Source organism: Meriones unguiculatus, chromosome 10 (genome assembly GCF_030254825.1).
Source record: "Meriones unguiculatus strain TT.TT164.6M chromosome 10, Bangor_MerUng_6.1, whole genome shotgun sequence".
Taxonomy (NCBI): Eukaryota; Metazoa; Chordata; class Mammalia; order Rodentia; family Muridae; genus Meriones; species Meriones unguiculatus.
In genome coordinates this window covers 15200893-15216305 of record NC_083358.1, presented here as the reverse complement: position 1 = coordinate 15216305, position 15413 = coordinate 15200893, and the positions used below count along the sequence as shown (strand labels likewise).

Genomic DNA, 15413 nt, shown 5'->3' with positions numbered 1-15413 from the left:
AGTTATTGTAGGTGAAGATGTGTAGTAGCGGAGTCTTGGGATATTCCAAAAGTGATAAGTTGAAGAGGTGAGGATGAAGGAGGGAGAAAGACTGGAAATTATATAATACTAGCACAAAAGGTAGAAAAGTGTTGGCATTCTGAGATCCAAGTGTTTGCAGGGAGAAAGCACAGTCAACTACACTAAATGTTTATAGGTTCCATAAGGAGAGAATTGTAGCAACCAAACTGAGCAATGTAGAGATCATCAGTGACGTTGACAATGGCTTGTTTAGGAGAGTTACTGGTCTGTGTGTGCGAGATTAGAGCCTGGAATAGGCTCAGACAACAGTGGGATTGATACAATGGGGACGTTAGTAATGGGTGGGAAGAAAGTAATATTTTGGAGTTGGTTTTGAAAGATGTGAGCATTAATAGCATGGTTGTACTGAAGGAAGAGACCAAGCTCAGACATCTTTGGGATAGGAACAGTTTTAAGCTATACCCAGAGGGTGTAAAGCATAGATGGTGATAATCGGGAAAAGAAGGGGTGAGGTGGGTGACTGAAGACTGTCTCTTGAGCTTTATATTTTTATAGAAATTCGAGGATGAAAAATGGAACACTGTATGCTTGGAAACAGATCAGGTGCCAAATCACTTCCCAAGAACATGGGATTTGTGGAAAACATTAGTCATACATGGTGCTTGCAAATTAGCATGTATGTTCTCATTTAGTGTTGTGCTTTATCCAACATGTGTTTACATAGGGTGTCCTTTTAATATATATATGCCATATATATATGAAGCAAAGACTATCATTAAGTCGTATATGCAGGAGTCATTAGGTAATAAATATGAATAATTTACTAGCTCATTGTTTTGTGATTATTGTCATTTAAATGCTTCATAAAATTAATTAATATAGAAAAGTTTCCTCTGGGCATAGGAAAAAGTAACTGTCGTATCTGACTATAAATGTATTTAAAGGGCCAATATATAATAATTAAAAAACGATGATAGTCTAATATAAAGTGTATGTGTTTGCAAGTGCAGAAAGATGTTACTAGCTCTTTTATTTACAGTCCATAAGAATATTAACAATATTCTCAGACAATATTCTGAGTAGCAAATTATTTTTGATATTAAATGTATGAATGAAGTTCATTTTCATTGGCACATGCTTGACAGAACACTCTTAATTTGTGCTTTTTTATTTATTTTACTTCCACCAAAGTAACTCTATTTCATGTTATTTGAACACCTGAGGTTGTTTATAAATGATCTATTGATGAATTATTTTTTCTCACATGGGTAACTGGACTCAAAGTCTATTGCATAACTATATATGTTAATGCAAGGAATTAATCAATATTGGGTAGACCAGATGTATATTGCATCTGCAATTTTATTATTATCAGAATGCTGTGGTTTGATACTTCAGTGTAAGTTGCTTCAGATAAAAGACAATATGATGTGTGGAAGAATCTCTTTTCTGGTGTCTAACAAACCTTATCACTGTCCAATGTCGCTATGACCTTTACAGGAACAAAGGATAAATAAGCAACACTAAATTTAAATGAACTTGACTTACCATGTTTACAATTTTATACATTCTTTTGCACCTAGAATAAAAGTAGTTGGATGTTTACATCAAAATGTTATTTCTAGGGCTGGGGAGATAGTTGAACCAGAAAATGCTTGCTGTATAGGTCTGGGTATGTCAATTCAATCCTGGCACCCACTGTGGAGACAGATAAAGGCAGATATCTGGGGCTTGCTGACCAGAAAATCTCTTACAGAGTTTGGGCAAAGATTTGCCTAGGATAGCTGGCCCATGAGCCTCAGGAATCTTCCTTCCAGTGAGACCCCCTGTCTAAAGAAATGAAGAGGGCAGATCCTGAAGAATGACAGCTTAGGTTGACCTTTGACCTTTTACTTCTTCTCTACGGATGCTATTTTGTACACTCACAAATATAAATACACACATGCACGAATTCTATTCTTCCAGCCTCTTGTAAAATAAGATTGTGTGACTTGAAAAATTCAAGTACATACATACATATATATATGCATATATATGTACATATATGTATATTTATACATACATACACATATATGCATATATACATTTATATGTGTATGTATATTATACATATGTACGGATATATACATTTGTATGTATATATATGTATACAGATATATACACACATATATATATATATACACACCTTTTCTTTTGTTACCAATATCCACTTTTCCATAAATTTAATGTAAGGATAATAAGAAACATATATGCAGATCATTTATAAAATTCTTTGATTACAAAGACAATCTCTGCTCTGCCTTTGGAAGAGGTGAAAATCATCCCACCTAGATTGAAGGAGTTGGAGGGGACAGCAAGGGGATTGTACTGTCTACAAGCGCCATGAATAGCTTTGCTCTGTGTGTGCTGATCTATAGCCCACACACTACAATTCTTTCCAGCCAGATTTAGTTTGTTTCACCCTCATTTCACCCATATGGATATATATGGAGGTTCATAGACTGTTGAAAACAGTAACGGAAATGCTAAAAAGAAAAATCCGTGAATCAATTAAACCAATACTCAGGTTTTTGTGTTCCAATGAGGCAACATGGAATTATTCTTGGTGTTATATTTCCGTTAAGAAATCTGTATTTTCTAGCTAATTTTAATGGTCTATAAATATTTAGAAGATGCATTTGACTGATAAAATATTCCTCATGTCAATATTTTAATATTATATGTATGAAACTTACTTTTAAAAAGGGATTCTCATCACTCTTCTTCAATTTCTTCATCTTCCCAACCTTAAGAAAATATTAGTCCTCTTTCTAGCATTCTTTTAAAAAAGCTGTTCTGCTTATGAGAGAGCTAAAAGCTTAGTAACTTTTAAAAGAACACACAGTGTTAAATAATACTACATTCCAATCCCTTAAGGGGCTTTATAAAAATATTTACACATGAAATCAGATACTCATTACATGCTCCTCTTTTATATAAGTCAGTATCTTGACCCTGATAGATACATATACATTTATATACATATATACATTAGATGGTGATGGGAATTTAAAAGGCAATGTTTCTAAAAGAATTCAATTTCTTACTGATTCATATTTGTTTACTTGAATATTTTACTTATCATTTAGTTAATTGTCACTAGGTGTTAATAATGTACAACAATACATCTTCATGTATTATTTGTGTGTATGTATTCACTCACAGGTGTGCACATGCGTACAGAGGCCAGAGGTTGGTATCAGGTGTCTTCCTCAGTCACTCTCCACCTTGTTTGCTGCGAGGAAGCTGTTTCTCACTGAACACGAGCTCACCCTCAGCCCTGGGATTATAAAAGCATGCTGCCACACCCAGCTTTAATAAATGGGTGCCTGGAATCTGAACTCAGGTCCTTGTGCCTGCATGGCAAGTGCTTTATGGACTAAGCCATCTCGTCAGCCCAGCCTTTCATGATGTGTTTGCGTTGAGATGGTTGGAAAAAAAAAAAGCGTTTTATTTTCCTAGCAACAAATCATGCAATACTTCAGATCTGTTCTGGGCAATTTAGAGTCTCTCCAAACCCCGCCCCTTCTTACAGAATCCTCTTTCAAGGTCTTACAGTTTCCTGCTATGACTACAGACCCCTACCTCTTCCTTGCTCCTATCCCAAGTCTCCTGTCTCTGAGACTGCCCAGATTCTCTTGTATGCACAGGACGTAAGGAGCTGAGGCATCATGTGCCGTTACATACAGTGCCTTCAGTATAAACAGTGGCCTTGGCTTTCTTTGCAATTGTTTTGAATTAGCAGCAGTTTTTTTTTAATCTTGTGAAATGTTCTTACCTCATTCTCTACCTATTGTGAATTTATAAAATGGAATTTTCTAGCTAAACAAAACATAGTATTATGTGTGTAAAAATATTTTAGCATCCTAAAGCAATAAAGTGTCTTCTCTAGCCTAAGAGCATTTATTGTATAGAGAGAAGGAATTCAATGATTGTCCTTCAGTTTCAACCATTCCTTGAAGTCTTCCATATGAAGCTTTCTTGGGTTAGTTATAATATAGCATGCAGCAAATGGAAATCTTGATTTTTACGACATATAGTACAATAATATATAATCAGATTATATAATGTAAACCCAGGGGTCAATCACTCTTTTTCTAAGCCCATGAGCTCATATGTAGTAATATCCCATAATTTGAAGTGACAAATATGCTTGACTTTATATCTAGCATGTTGCTCCTTATAAAAGGAGATCAGGCAAGCAGTTTAAAGAGCACAGTCTGATCCAAGAGTCTCATATAGAAGAACTATTTAAAGGATGTAAGACATAAGCTCGGCAGAACTCAGATAATGTATAAGTTCACTTGGCTGTGTGTGGGGAGGTGAGACCTAACAGGCTCTGTTTTTTTTCCAACTGAATAAATTCAGTTTTAAATTGTCCACATGCCACAAAAATTGGACTTTTAAGTCCGGTCCATAAAAAATACAGAAAAGCTAACAAACAAAAAATGATAGAGCCATACACTGTTCTTTGCAGAGTTAGCAGAAAAGAAGGCAAAATTCAAGGGACATTTGGAAACAAGAGTCAAGTTTGTGGTTTTTTAAGTAGCTGGGCCTCTACTCTCTGCTAACATAATGAACTGATTCTGGAAGACCAATAGGTCTTTTTTTATAGGAAGGTAATTTAGATAGGGGAATTTTATTCCTTCTTGAAAGGGTGGGTGGAGCAGCTTCCCACTTAAGATGCCCTGTCCTGGTTGATGTGCTAAGAACTTGCAGATGGCAGCTGAGGCTCATAGCTCATTTCTCTGATAATTCTCCATATCAACTCAATATATCCAGCTGGATTTTATCCTGACAGCCTTGCCTTTGAATCTGTATTTCATTTTCCATATTTCTCCCGACCTACGCTCAAATATTTTTTTCCCCGAAAGAAAAGTTGCAGATATCCACCAGTGCTAGTGAAGATGAAAATGCTGTACTCAGACAGCAGTTATAATTAACGTGGATTTAGGAGAATACTTTTTCTTTTCATTATGTGTCTGTGTGTGTGTGTTGAGGTGGGGGATGGGTTGTGTCCTGGGGTTGAGGTGCCTGTGAGAGTGGGATGTCCTCAAGGTGGTGTTACAGGGTGTTGAGTGCTGCCTGATTTGGGTGATGGGAGCCAAATCTGGGTCCTTTGGAAGATGAATGCACAGTCTCAACTGCTGAGCCATCTCTCTAGCCCTGACGTGTTTTTTTTTTGTTTTTTTTTTTACCCCAGATCTCTAAACTGATATTCCAAATTCTTTCCCATTTTCCGTCTAGTCTAAGTATTGAGAATTTGTAAACGTTTTGAGAAAGTGTTTCACCTTACTTCCCTGTTATGAAAGTGACGAATGACTATTGAATGAAAAATGCATTTTCCATAAGAACAGCTGTGCCACATACACAAAGTGTGTTTGGGTCTTTAATTAACTGAGAATATATTAGAATGCCAATCTCCATGTAAAATTGGCAAGGCCATTAATAGGAACAGTTGAGAATATAACTCTATGGCAAATGTGGATTGCAAAGAGCAGATGTGGGGATTTTTTTTTTTTTTTTGAGTCAAAACAATTAGGTGTTTAAACTTTCAAGATACAAAAATACCAGGCAATTAATTAAGGTTTAGCAAATTCTTCAGATTTTATTTTAGCTGAGGATAGGATTTTTGGCTGCAAGTGTGTTTTCTTGTATTGGGGGCATTTCTGTAGGAACCTGCTGTATGTTGGAAAGAATTCAGGGTTTCGGTCTCTGTAGATCTCTCGACCTATGCCCCCGCCTCTGCCCACGCCTCTGCGCATAGCTAACAAGGGAAGTGATTTTATATTGTACGGGTGAGCGACATTTTAAAACAGGCATGAAACTACACAGAGAAACCACAATTGTAGTTACAAAATTCCTTGTATGTCATGAGCTGGTTTTCTCTTTGAATTTGTTCTCTCTCGTATTTGTCTTGAACAGGGCCATTTTGGAATGCAGCTTCCTTCAATACTGAGGCTTCCTACCTCCACTTCCCCACATTCCACGGAGAGCTCAGTGCTGATGTGTCCTTCTTCTTCAAGACCACAGCCCTATCCGGGGTGTTTTTAGAGAACCTAGGAATCACAGACTTCATCCGGATAGAATTGCGCTGTAAGTGTCCTTTCCAGAGAGGTCCCGGGACACTCTCGTCTAGTCCTAAATTCTTCACCTAACTTTCAGGAGTTCACACCTCTTGGGATAAACGTACACTTTGCAAGAAAATAATTTGATATTTAACAAGTGATAATTCAGTAAAAATATTAATAAATACATTAACAAAGGACACATTTAAGTTGAAGTAATTAAAATTTAAGGCAAATTTTCATCTAATGACCAGTATTAATTACAAAATTGCTTAATGAGCCATTTATTATTTTGATATATTCACAGGATGCTATTAAAAGTGTAATATCAAATACATGTTTCATGCTGCTGAATTATATAAACCTTTAGTCAATGAAGCAAATATTTTGTCTAGTCAATTACAGATGCTAGTTTTGTGCTCACTCTAAACAGTTTTGATCTTTATCAATATGAAAAATTATTTCAGAGGATGAACTTTTAAAAGTCTATTGTTTTACCCTGAATGCCCTTTGGTGACTCATTCCACATCAGGAGAGTTGTATCTATTTGCATGCCCTGTCTCTTTCTATATGATGGAAACCTTGTATCTGATGATCGCTGTATGGTTTTAAGTGTACTGAGCACTCACCTGGAAACCCCTCATATCTGACATTTCCAGCACCCTCAACAGTAACCTTTTCCTTTGACGTGGGGAACGGGCCTTTTGAACTCTCGGTGCACTCACCCACCCACTTCAATGACAACCAGTGGCATCACGTGAGAGTTGAAAGGAACACCAAGGAGGCATCACTTCAGGTAGATGAGCTCTCGCCGAAGATACAGGCTGCTCCCACCGATGGCCATGTGCTTTTACAGCTCAATAGTCAACTCTTTGTGGGTAAGTTGCTTTTAAAAAAAAAAATACTGAAAGTAGGCTGGAAGTCTAGCGATGAGCCACATTACAGCAATCCCAACTTGGAAAATGGTGATAAATAGCTAACAGCAAAAACAAGCATTATTTATTGAAAACCCAGGTCCCAGCCTGTGCCAAGTACCCCATTCCTTCTTAAGAACCAGTCCATGCAATAGGTATTATCCCTACTGTAGAGGAGGGTGGCTGGGTTTCAGAGAATCACTTACATCCAGAAATCAGCTTATTTAATAGAATCAGATTTCTCTGTGACTATTTCCTCACTCTGCACACTTGGCATCTTAATATGTAGGGGTTACATGATTTGTTATAGTTTGTGTATGACATTGGGGTTTTAGTATGATCTTGTAAACATTATCTCTGTCCTGAGAAATGAAGAGCCCTTGTAATGCTAGCCAGTGACATTCCTCAATCCATAGCTGTCGCATCAAAAGCAGGCCTATGGTAGGAAAGAAAATAGAAGACAGTGCTCAGAGACCAGCTTCAACAGCTTCTCTTCTACCTTGCCCATTTTTTTTCCAGCTCTCTTCTGATAACTTACTTTATAGTGTCTTCCCAGAGTCCGTTGACTCAACATTTGCAGGACACCAAGCTGGGTTTCCTCCTCATGTGTTTAATTTTCCTTTGTATCTTTGCTAATTACTTTGCAGAAGTTACAGACCATGACGTTCAAGGATTATCTTTTATTTGATCCCAGCTCTTAATTTTAATGTAAATAAAGACTCAGAGACACGATGAGGCAGGATAAGTGATGAATTATCATAAATTATATTGCAGACATCCTTAATGGCTATATTTAGAACAGAATTCATCAGCTTCCCCCTTCCACCTTCTGTTGCCTAACAATCTTATTAGCACCCTTTCACCAGAAGGGATGAGCTTGCTTGTGACATATCTGACAAAGACATATTTAGGTCTTCTAATAAATTTATGTCCTCATTATTTTCATTATTTATTCTTTCCCTGAAAATGAATTTAATGAATGGCTTCCACAACTAAAGCATCCTAATAGACATTCTATTCACAAACTTGTGGCCACTCAGCTGGCTTATTGAAGAGCATAGAAACAATGAAGTACACTTGAGGAGAAACATATAACTTTTCTCTTAATGCCATACTAGAAGCTCAGTCAGGAAATGGACATAGATATCTCTTGAATTCTTAAAAAAAAATGAGAGATGGTCACAACAAAAAGGTACTGCAATTTAAAATCTGTCAGTGGCTTGGAAATAGCCTTACTATTCTTGGAAATTGAGAAGGCTGAAATTGTCGTCAAATTTTTCAGTGAAATATGCTGCAGTTTGCCTGTAGATGACCTTTCCTCCTTGGGAGAAATTTCAACTTCTGAGAGATGGCATCACTATATATTGTACCTGATGGGAACCCTGGCCTTAATTTGATTTCAGTTGGTGGTAATGAAGTATCGTATGACATCAGAAAACTGCTTTGAACAGACTCAGGTCTTTTGCCATCAATCATAAGCAATAATTTGAATAAGGATCGAAGAGATTTCATCTTTATGGAGGCAATTAGTCGAGCCTTTGACATCTCCATATGTGTTCAGACTGAGAGTGGCTGCGCCACTGGGAAATTTTAACAATGAAAATTTTGGTTATGTTTAAGTCAAAGGCAGTGGGAAAGAGAGAGATCTCTGCCAAATATGTCCTATTTTTTCTATTTGCAGTGAATAAAAATCTTCATTCTTACAGGTAACTAGGGGTACAATGTAATGATGTAACGTAATGATACCTGACTGTCAAAATACCAACTAAAGGGTTGCTTTTACTGTTACCCCTACCACTGAGTAGACCACTCTCAGGAGAAGACACCTTTCAAGTTCAGAAAACAATGCTCATGACACAGAATATTAATCTTCCAATTTACAACACTCCTATCAAACAAGTCATGGCATTTCTTTTTTTAAGTTTACCAATAAAGACTTTTTGCCTTGCAGGCAGACTCCATGAAAGACAGATTATAATTAAAAAGGTTACACTGAATTGGAGCTCAGTGGGTGACAGACTAGAAAAACATCAGCAGTAATTAGAGAGAACTTAATGAAGTACTTACTATGAGCAAAGGTTCTCTGCCTTCCTATGAGTATATTTCAATGGAAGAGGTAAGAGTAGCCAATAGTGATAAATGGATGAACGATATGATATTTATTTATGGGTCTGTCTATCATTTATCCTCTATCTATCTATCTATCTATCTATCTATCTATCTATGTCTATCTTCATCTATTTATCATCTGTTTATCTGCATATGCACACCACATGCAGACACACATATGTATGTATATATGTATGTATGTCTGTATGTATGTATGTATGTATGTACATACATATTCTAATAGTGAAAGAAGATAAAGTAGAGGTAGAACCAGGAGAAGAATGAGTATACCAATGAAAATGTTGAGAGTTTCCATTTGAAACAGGATAGTGGGGAGATGTTAACATTTGAGTTGAGACCAGAGGAAGTAGAGTACAGATAGGCCCTCTGAACATCTCAGGCAGTGGAATTCTGAGTGGTGATCTTAGGAACAAGTGGTAGATCTTAGGAGCAAGAATAAACCAATGTGACTGGAAAGAATGAGTGTAAGGGAATGCGGGGGTTAGTCGGGTTTGCTACACACTGGATCATCCCTTGCAAGGACAGTGGATCTAATGCTAAGGGACGGCGTGATCTAGCTTATTTCCTTCCCCAGTCTCATTTACTGCCTCAAGAAAGACATGCATGGAAGGAAACCATTGGGAACAGGCTATTGAGGAGCTGTGTGAGAGCTAGCAGCAGCCCAACCTGGAGTGGACATGTTGAAACAGAGTGGGGACACATTGTCTATGCAGCTGCATTCAACTTGTAAATAAATTGTTGTCGCTGACAAGGTTTTATGACTTCCCCATGACAATATCCTTATATGCAAGATGCTTTTCTGTTCCTCATATTTTTTCCCTAGCTTTCAATTTCATCTGACATTAGTTTTTCTTTTCTTCTTCTTTTTTAAAATCTTAGTTCATGGCAGTGATTAGAGCTGCTGCTGGCCTCACATCTCTAATAAAGCAGAAGCTGTGGAAAGAAAATCAAGCAAACTCCTTGCAGACTCCCTTTCGTTCCATAAAATCCCGCCAGCCCTACACATATACGCTCACCATGGTGCCTGGCTTTTCCACTTGTAGAGTGTGTGTAACACAAATCGTGTGTGGAGGAACAGTTTGCTTGGGAACTCTCAGGTCACATACTCCTAAAGATATGGGAGTTAAGTCTCATCGTCTCCTCAGAGCTGGTGTTTACATGGGTGACTGAGAAGCTCTGCATTAATACAATGTAATTGATTTTCTGGTTGAAATTTTAAAGGGTAATTTAATCCCCTTTACTTACAAGTTCGAGAGTTTAATTTGTAGTTCATCCGTCCATCATAGAAGTAATTATGACTAATCAGTATTTTCAAGTGTGCATAATGACTGTCATTTATATTTGGATGTAGGGACAAACTAGTGAAGTCAACATTATTATGGAGAGTAAGACTACAGCTTTCAGCATGACTGTATTCTTATAAGAATCCTTTAAATCTGGAGAGTGAGGAGAATAAAACTATTTGTATTCACATAGAGGCACAAGCTCCAGATGTATGGAAAACTGGAAGTCTAAGTTAAGCTTAGTCTAAGAGTGATGTATTTACTAGGTCGGCATTTAGCTGTAAAGGTGCATCTTGCATGGATACATGGAGAGAAAGTTATTGGGGAATGTTCAAATAACGAGCACAGGTGCTTCATAAAATAGCTGCTTGGAACACCAGAAATTTCAAAAGCTTTTTGGAATATTTTTTTTGAGATGTTAACTTGAACCCATACATAATAAATAAAAGTTGCAGATATCTGAATATATCTTAATTTGACCAGTCATTTTCTCCATTTCATCAGCCAGGATGTTGACAGTATTTACTGACATCACACACACACACACACACACACACACACGAGTTTTAAAGTTTTGGATATTAAGAGTTTTAGAAATCTCCCGGCAGTGGCTGATGTAGTGAGATAACATAAAAGATTACTATCTGTCTGCTCAATTGCTCACCCCAACCCTCCCACTGAAGACCAATCAGGGAGTGTGTCTGCACCACAGGGCAGAACTCTGAAGCAAGAGCACTGCCTTCATTGCTGAAGAAAACCAGTAGAAATAAATAGAAAATACATTTGAAAAAAAATGCGAGCCACCCGGGCAGCTGTTGTTAGTGACAACTGAGATGGAAGTAACGTGATGTAATGACAAATGCGAGCAGAGGTGGGCTACAACTAAGAGGTGAGAAACAGAGTGGCTTAACAATCCTTTCAGTTCCAACTAGCAGAGTGATTCTCTTCACCTCATGTGACTGTGGTTAAGGTGCTCTTCACCGTGGAGGAGGAATAACAGTGAACAAAAGCCCCGTTTGGTGCAAGTATGTGATACTTAGGCTGGAAACCAGAGCATCCGTATCTCCTTTCCCCTCAAAAATCCCAAATGGCCATCATGTTGCTTCTTTTAATGAAAGACGATGGTTCCTGTAGTCTTCCTAGTCCCAGCTCTCTTTATTTGACGATTTGTGGATTTTAACCCTTGTGCATGCTAGCCAAGCAGTCAACCACCAAACCATGTTTTCAGCCTGTCCCCCTCTCTCCTTGTTCCTACTTGTGGAGGAAGGTCTCTGCTATCCCTTTCCTTTTCTTTCACTTGGTCTCTGAATGTGTGTGTGCACACATGTGTGAGTCATGAAACGTCTTAAACAGTGCTATTCAGAGATGCTGTCACCTTTGCCATGCTGGAAATGCTCAGAGTATTCAGTTTTTGTCCTCGACCTTTATAAAGCAGTGAGAACAAATGGGCCATGTCTTTGTCCTTGACCTTGATAGAGCACGGAGAACAAACTGGCCACAGCCAATGCTGCTCTCACTCACAAACATTCTCCAAGTACGGAAATGATGGAGAGAAAAGAATCAATCATTTTTTAAACTGAAATGTGACAGTGGTCATTTTCTATTTCGGTTTGTAAACTCAGCATTTTCCCCCCTAGAAGCTTCTTAAATTAGCCCTGAATTGATTTTCATTCAACTAGCTCTGCAATTTTTGTTTCCTGTCTAAATTCTTTTACTGACAAGTTTTTACACGAGTTAAACTCCATTTGAATAGTCTGGGATGAGGGCTGGAAGGAAGGACCCCTGACCTAGTAAGAAGTCACTTATGTCACATCTGAATTACATCAAATCAGCAAACATTTGGGGCAAGCAATCTCTCAATGGCCCACAAAAAGGTTGATATTAGAGACTAGCAGCAACCAGGCTCCGGCTGCAGTTCTTCATATTGGTTGTCCCTTACAAGGGTATCGTTTGCTCTCTTTTGGAAAATTGAAAGTGCCAAAACGAAGATATATTTCTTTATTAATTTAAAGATTGGATACTTCCAATACTTCTTCGTGCTTTTGAAGGAGAATGAATGAGTGCCTGTATTCTGTTGGCTGAACATGCAGGCCTGCAATTACTTGGTCATAGAACATGCATGTACTGAGCAGGTATTACAGCCATGCCTCTATTGACCACACGGATGATACAGTTTATGAAGTGGCTATTGAGATTTGTTTCTCCTTTTTTAATTTAATTTTTATTTTTTTATAGATTCATTCTTTTTATAATTAGTCATTTTAAAAAGTTCTTTCCATGTTTTGGATAGGTCTTTGTCATGTAAGTTTATCACAAGTATCTTCTAGCTTTTTATAAACTCATATTTTCATGTTGTTGTAAGTGCCTTGAAAATGCAAGTTTTTAATTATAATATATGCTTCATAGTCCTTCTTTTAAACTTCCATTTTTGACATGCTAAAATATAACCATGGTGAGAGACTACCAAATACTCTAATTTAAATAATTTTCATTTCAGTCTAATTTTCCTTGATAGTAACTGTGTTTCCTCATTACAAATTTAGCTTTTAAAAGTTTGCATTTTTTTTCATGTCCTTATACAATTTGTTGTAGGTATTTTTTTCTTCCTTGAGGTATCTTTTTAATGATTTGCCTGAAAACCTGAGTAGACTTTCCTGAGCTCAGTGGGAAAACCTTAATGGCCCTTGACTGAACACAAAATCTTCAGAGTAGGGCTTCTAACTCTGTGCCTGAGACTGATAACAGCTCATTTCTTCTGCACATACTTCATTATGTTCAAATCAGAGAGCCACTGTGTGACTTCCACAGGCCATAAACACAGGGGACCTGCTCTTTCCAGGGCTACAGCCACGGGCCACGCTTCCACCCCTTGGGTTTGGTTCAGGGAAGAGAACAAACACTGTGTCTAGGACAGTCTTTCTTACACAAGCAGCTTCTTTCAACGACAGTAATTCTTTGAACGTGAGGGACGATGCTTCCCTCCCCTCCCATGCTCCTGGGACTGCACAGTTCAGATCACTGCTCAGCATAATTGAAGCCAAGTTTCTGGCGTGGCAGCCTTCGGTAGCTCACAGCACCCTCTCTGAAAGGCTGTGTTTCCCCAGGATGACTGAGCTAGGAGGAGGCTCTAGTTCCCAAGCACTTTTAACCTATACGGTCTGGGCTGAACCTGTACACCCTGTCAGTTTTTTTGCTCTAGACTGGCTTGTGGTTAGGACTAGATCTGTCTTCCTCAACCACAGTGTCAAAATCAGAATGAACCTGTCATCTCCATAGCCTTGAATGTAAAGGTAAGTTTAACAATCATCATCACTTTCATTCTCTAAGGATGCTGGGGCGATGAAGAAACTGTTCCCACTTAATCTGCACTAATATTCAAGGGGAGAATACGAACAGCTTGTCTCTTAAAAAAATCAAAATTTAATCTCAAAGGTCTTCCTGACACAAAGTAATGGGAAATTGTCTTAGGAAAGAGTCAGCTCCGATTCTGTGACAGTAACACTTGTCACTCAGAAGAATTTTCTGAGCATAATGAATGTGTTGGAAGGATAAAGCCAACAGGTAATCCTCATTCATTTCCTCGTCAGCTCCTCGCCGGGTATTTAAGTAGAGACCTCAGGATTTTCATGTGTGTGGAGGGATACAGTTGAGTTCAGTCTCACAGAAAGGTTAGGCATTCAATGCACAGATACCCAGTGTTTGTAAAGTTCCGGAATTCATTATGTTTGATCCAGCATGGCAAGTAAATTGATAGAAAATTAATTGGAAGATAGTTTCCAACAAAATAGCTCAGCAGAAACATCCAGAATCAATTAATCAAACTGCAACTCATTTTAATTGGACATACTCTAACCCTGGAAAGGCACTGCAATCTTTAATTAAGCGTTCAAGTACTCCCCTATTTACATGAGACGTGTTTCTCAGAAGAATTCTGTCCAAACTAAAGTGACTGACTGGAAACCCAATGGTATAGTTTCAAATCCTCAGACATGCACAATACGACTATGCCTAATTAGATATTATGTTTTCAATAAAGGTGGCATTAAAACAATTTTATTAGGTAAACATTGAACTCCTTGAAAGTATGTAATAAAGAAGTTCTTGTTTTGAAGTTAGATGTTCACGCTATGACATATTTAAGATTGTATTTCGCAAACACATGTATATATTAATCAGTTTTCTGTTAGCTTCTCTACCCTCTAGCATTCTTCTAGTATTCATGTCTACATCTACATTAGCATTGGGTAGTGACCATGAACATCATTCTCTGAATGTATCAGCAAAATATTAGCTCTTTTAGAGCATGGCAAAGTACACGTAATTTTCATATTTCCAGTCTCAGAAACAGGACCCCACCAAGAACTGCTCAACAGAACAGAGAACTTAAATACAGTTAAAGCCAAAGATGGCTTGAATCGTGGAAGAAAATGGAAGTGTTTTCCTCTTGGATCAAATTTTGAAGTGGGAAGAAGGGAGGGTGCCTTGGGATGGGGACCACCCATGTTTCAAATTAAACATTTTTATTGTTATTTCCTCTTTGTAGTAATGGACTTCTCTTTGCTTCTAACTTCTCACATGCAAAACAAGCAAAAAATGAATTGTGATAAATAAAAATGGACTATAGTTGTTGAACCTCGAGTTCCCTAGTTATGACTTATGCTATTAAAGCTAAACAAACCCCTAGATTATAGCGATGTCATATTTCAGGGCAGCAGACACATAACAAAATAAGTTACTATTACTGTATGCTATGAAATAGATATGACATCGAAGCTGTAGCTCTAGCATCTCCAAAAGGTTCCCCATGCCAAGGGAACTGTAGATGGTAGGTTGCCCTATCCTCAGAAGAAAACTCTATATACTAGGAAGGATGCCAGAAGAATTGTGGGCAGAGACTGAGTCTCAGGTGCTCAGTGAGTTAAGTTAGTAGATAGGGATGTGAACCAGGTCTGAAGCCA

The 15413-nt window shown here is 37.8% G+C and overlaps 1 protein-coding gene across 3 annotated transcripts in view; it reads left to right on the top strand.

The window, feature by feature from the left end:
* The window catches only part of Cntnap4 (contactin associated protein family member 4), a 291138-nt gene that overhangs the window by 244886 nt on the left and 30839 nt on the right, over window positions 1-15413 (top strand). For all 3 annotated transcript variants that reach the window (XM_060391927.1, XM_060391929.1, XM_060391928.1), the window contains 2 exons: window positions 5986-6156; window positions 6788-7006. In XM_060391927.1, the coding sequence (XP_060247910.1) occupies window positions 5986-6156; window positions 6788-7006 (390 nt within the window). The remainder of the gene's footprint in view (window positions 1-5985; window positions 6157-6787; window positions 7007-15413) is intronic.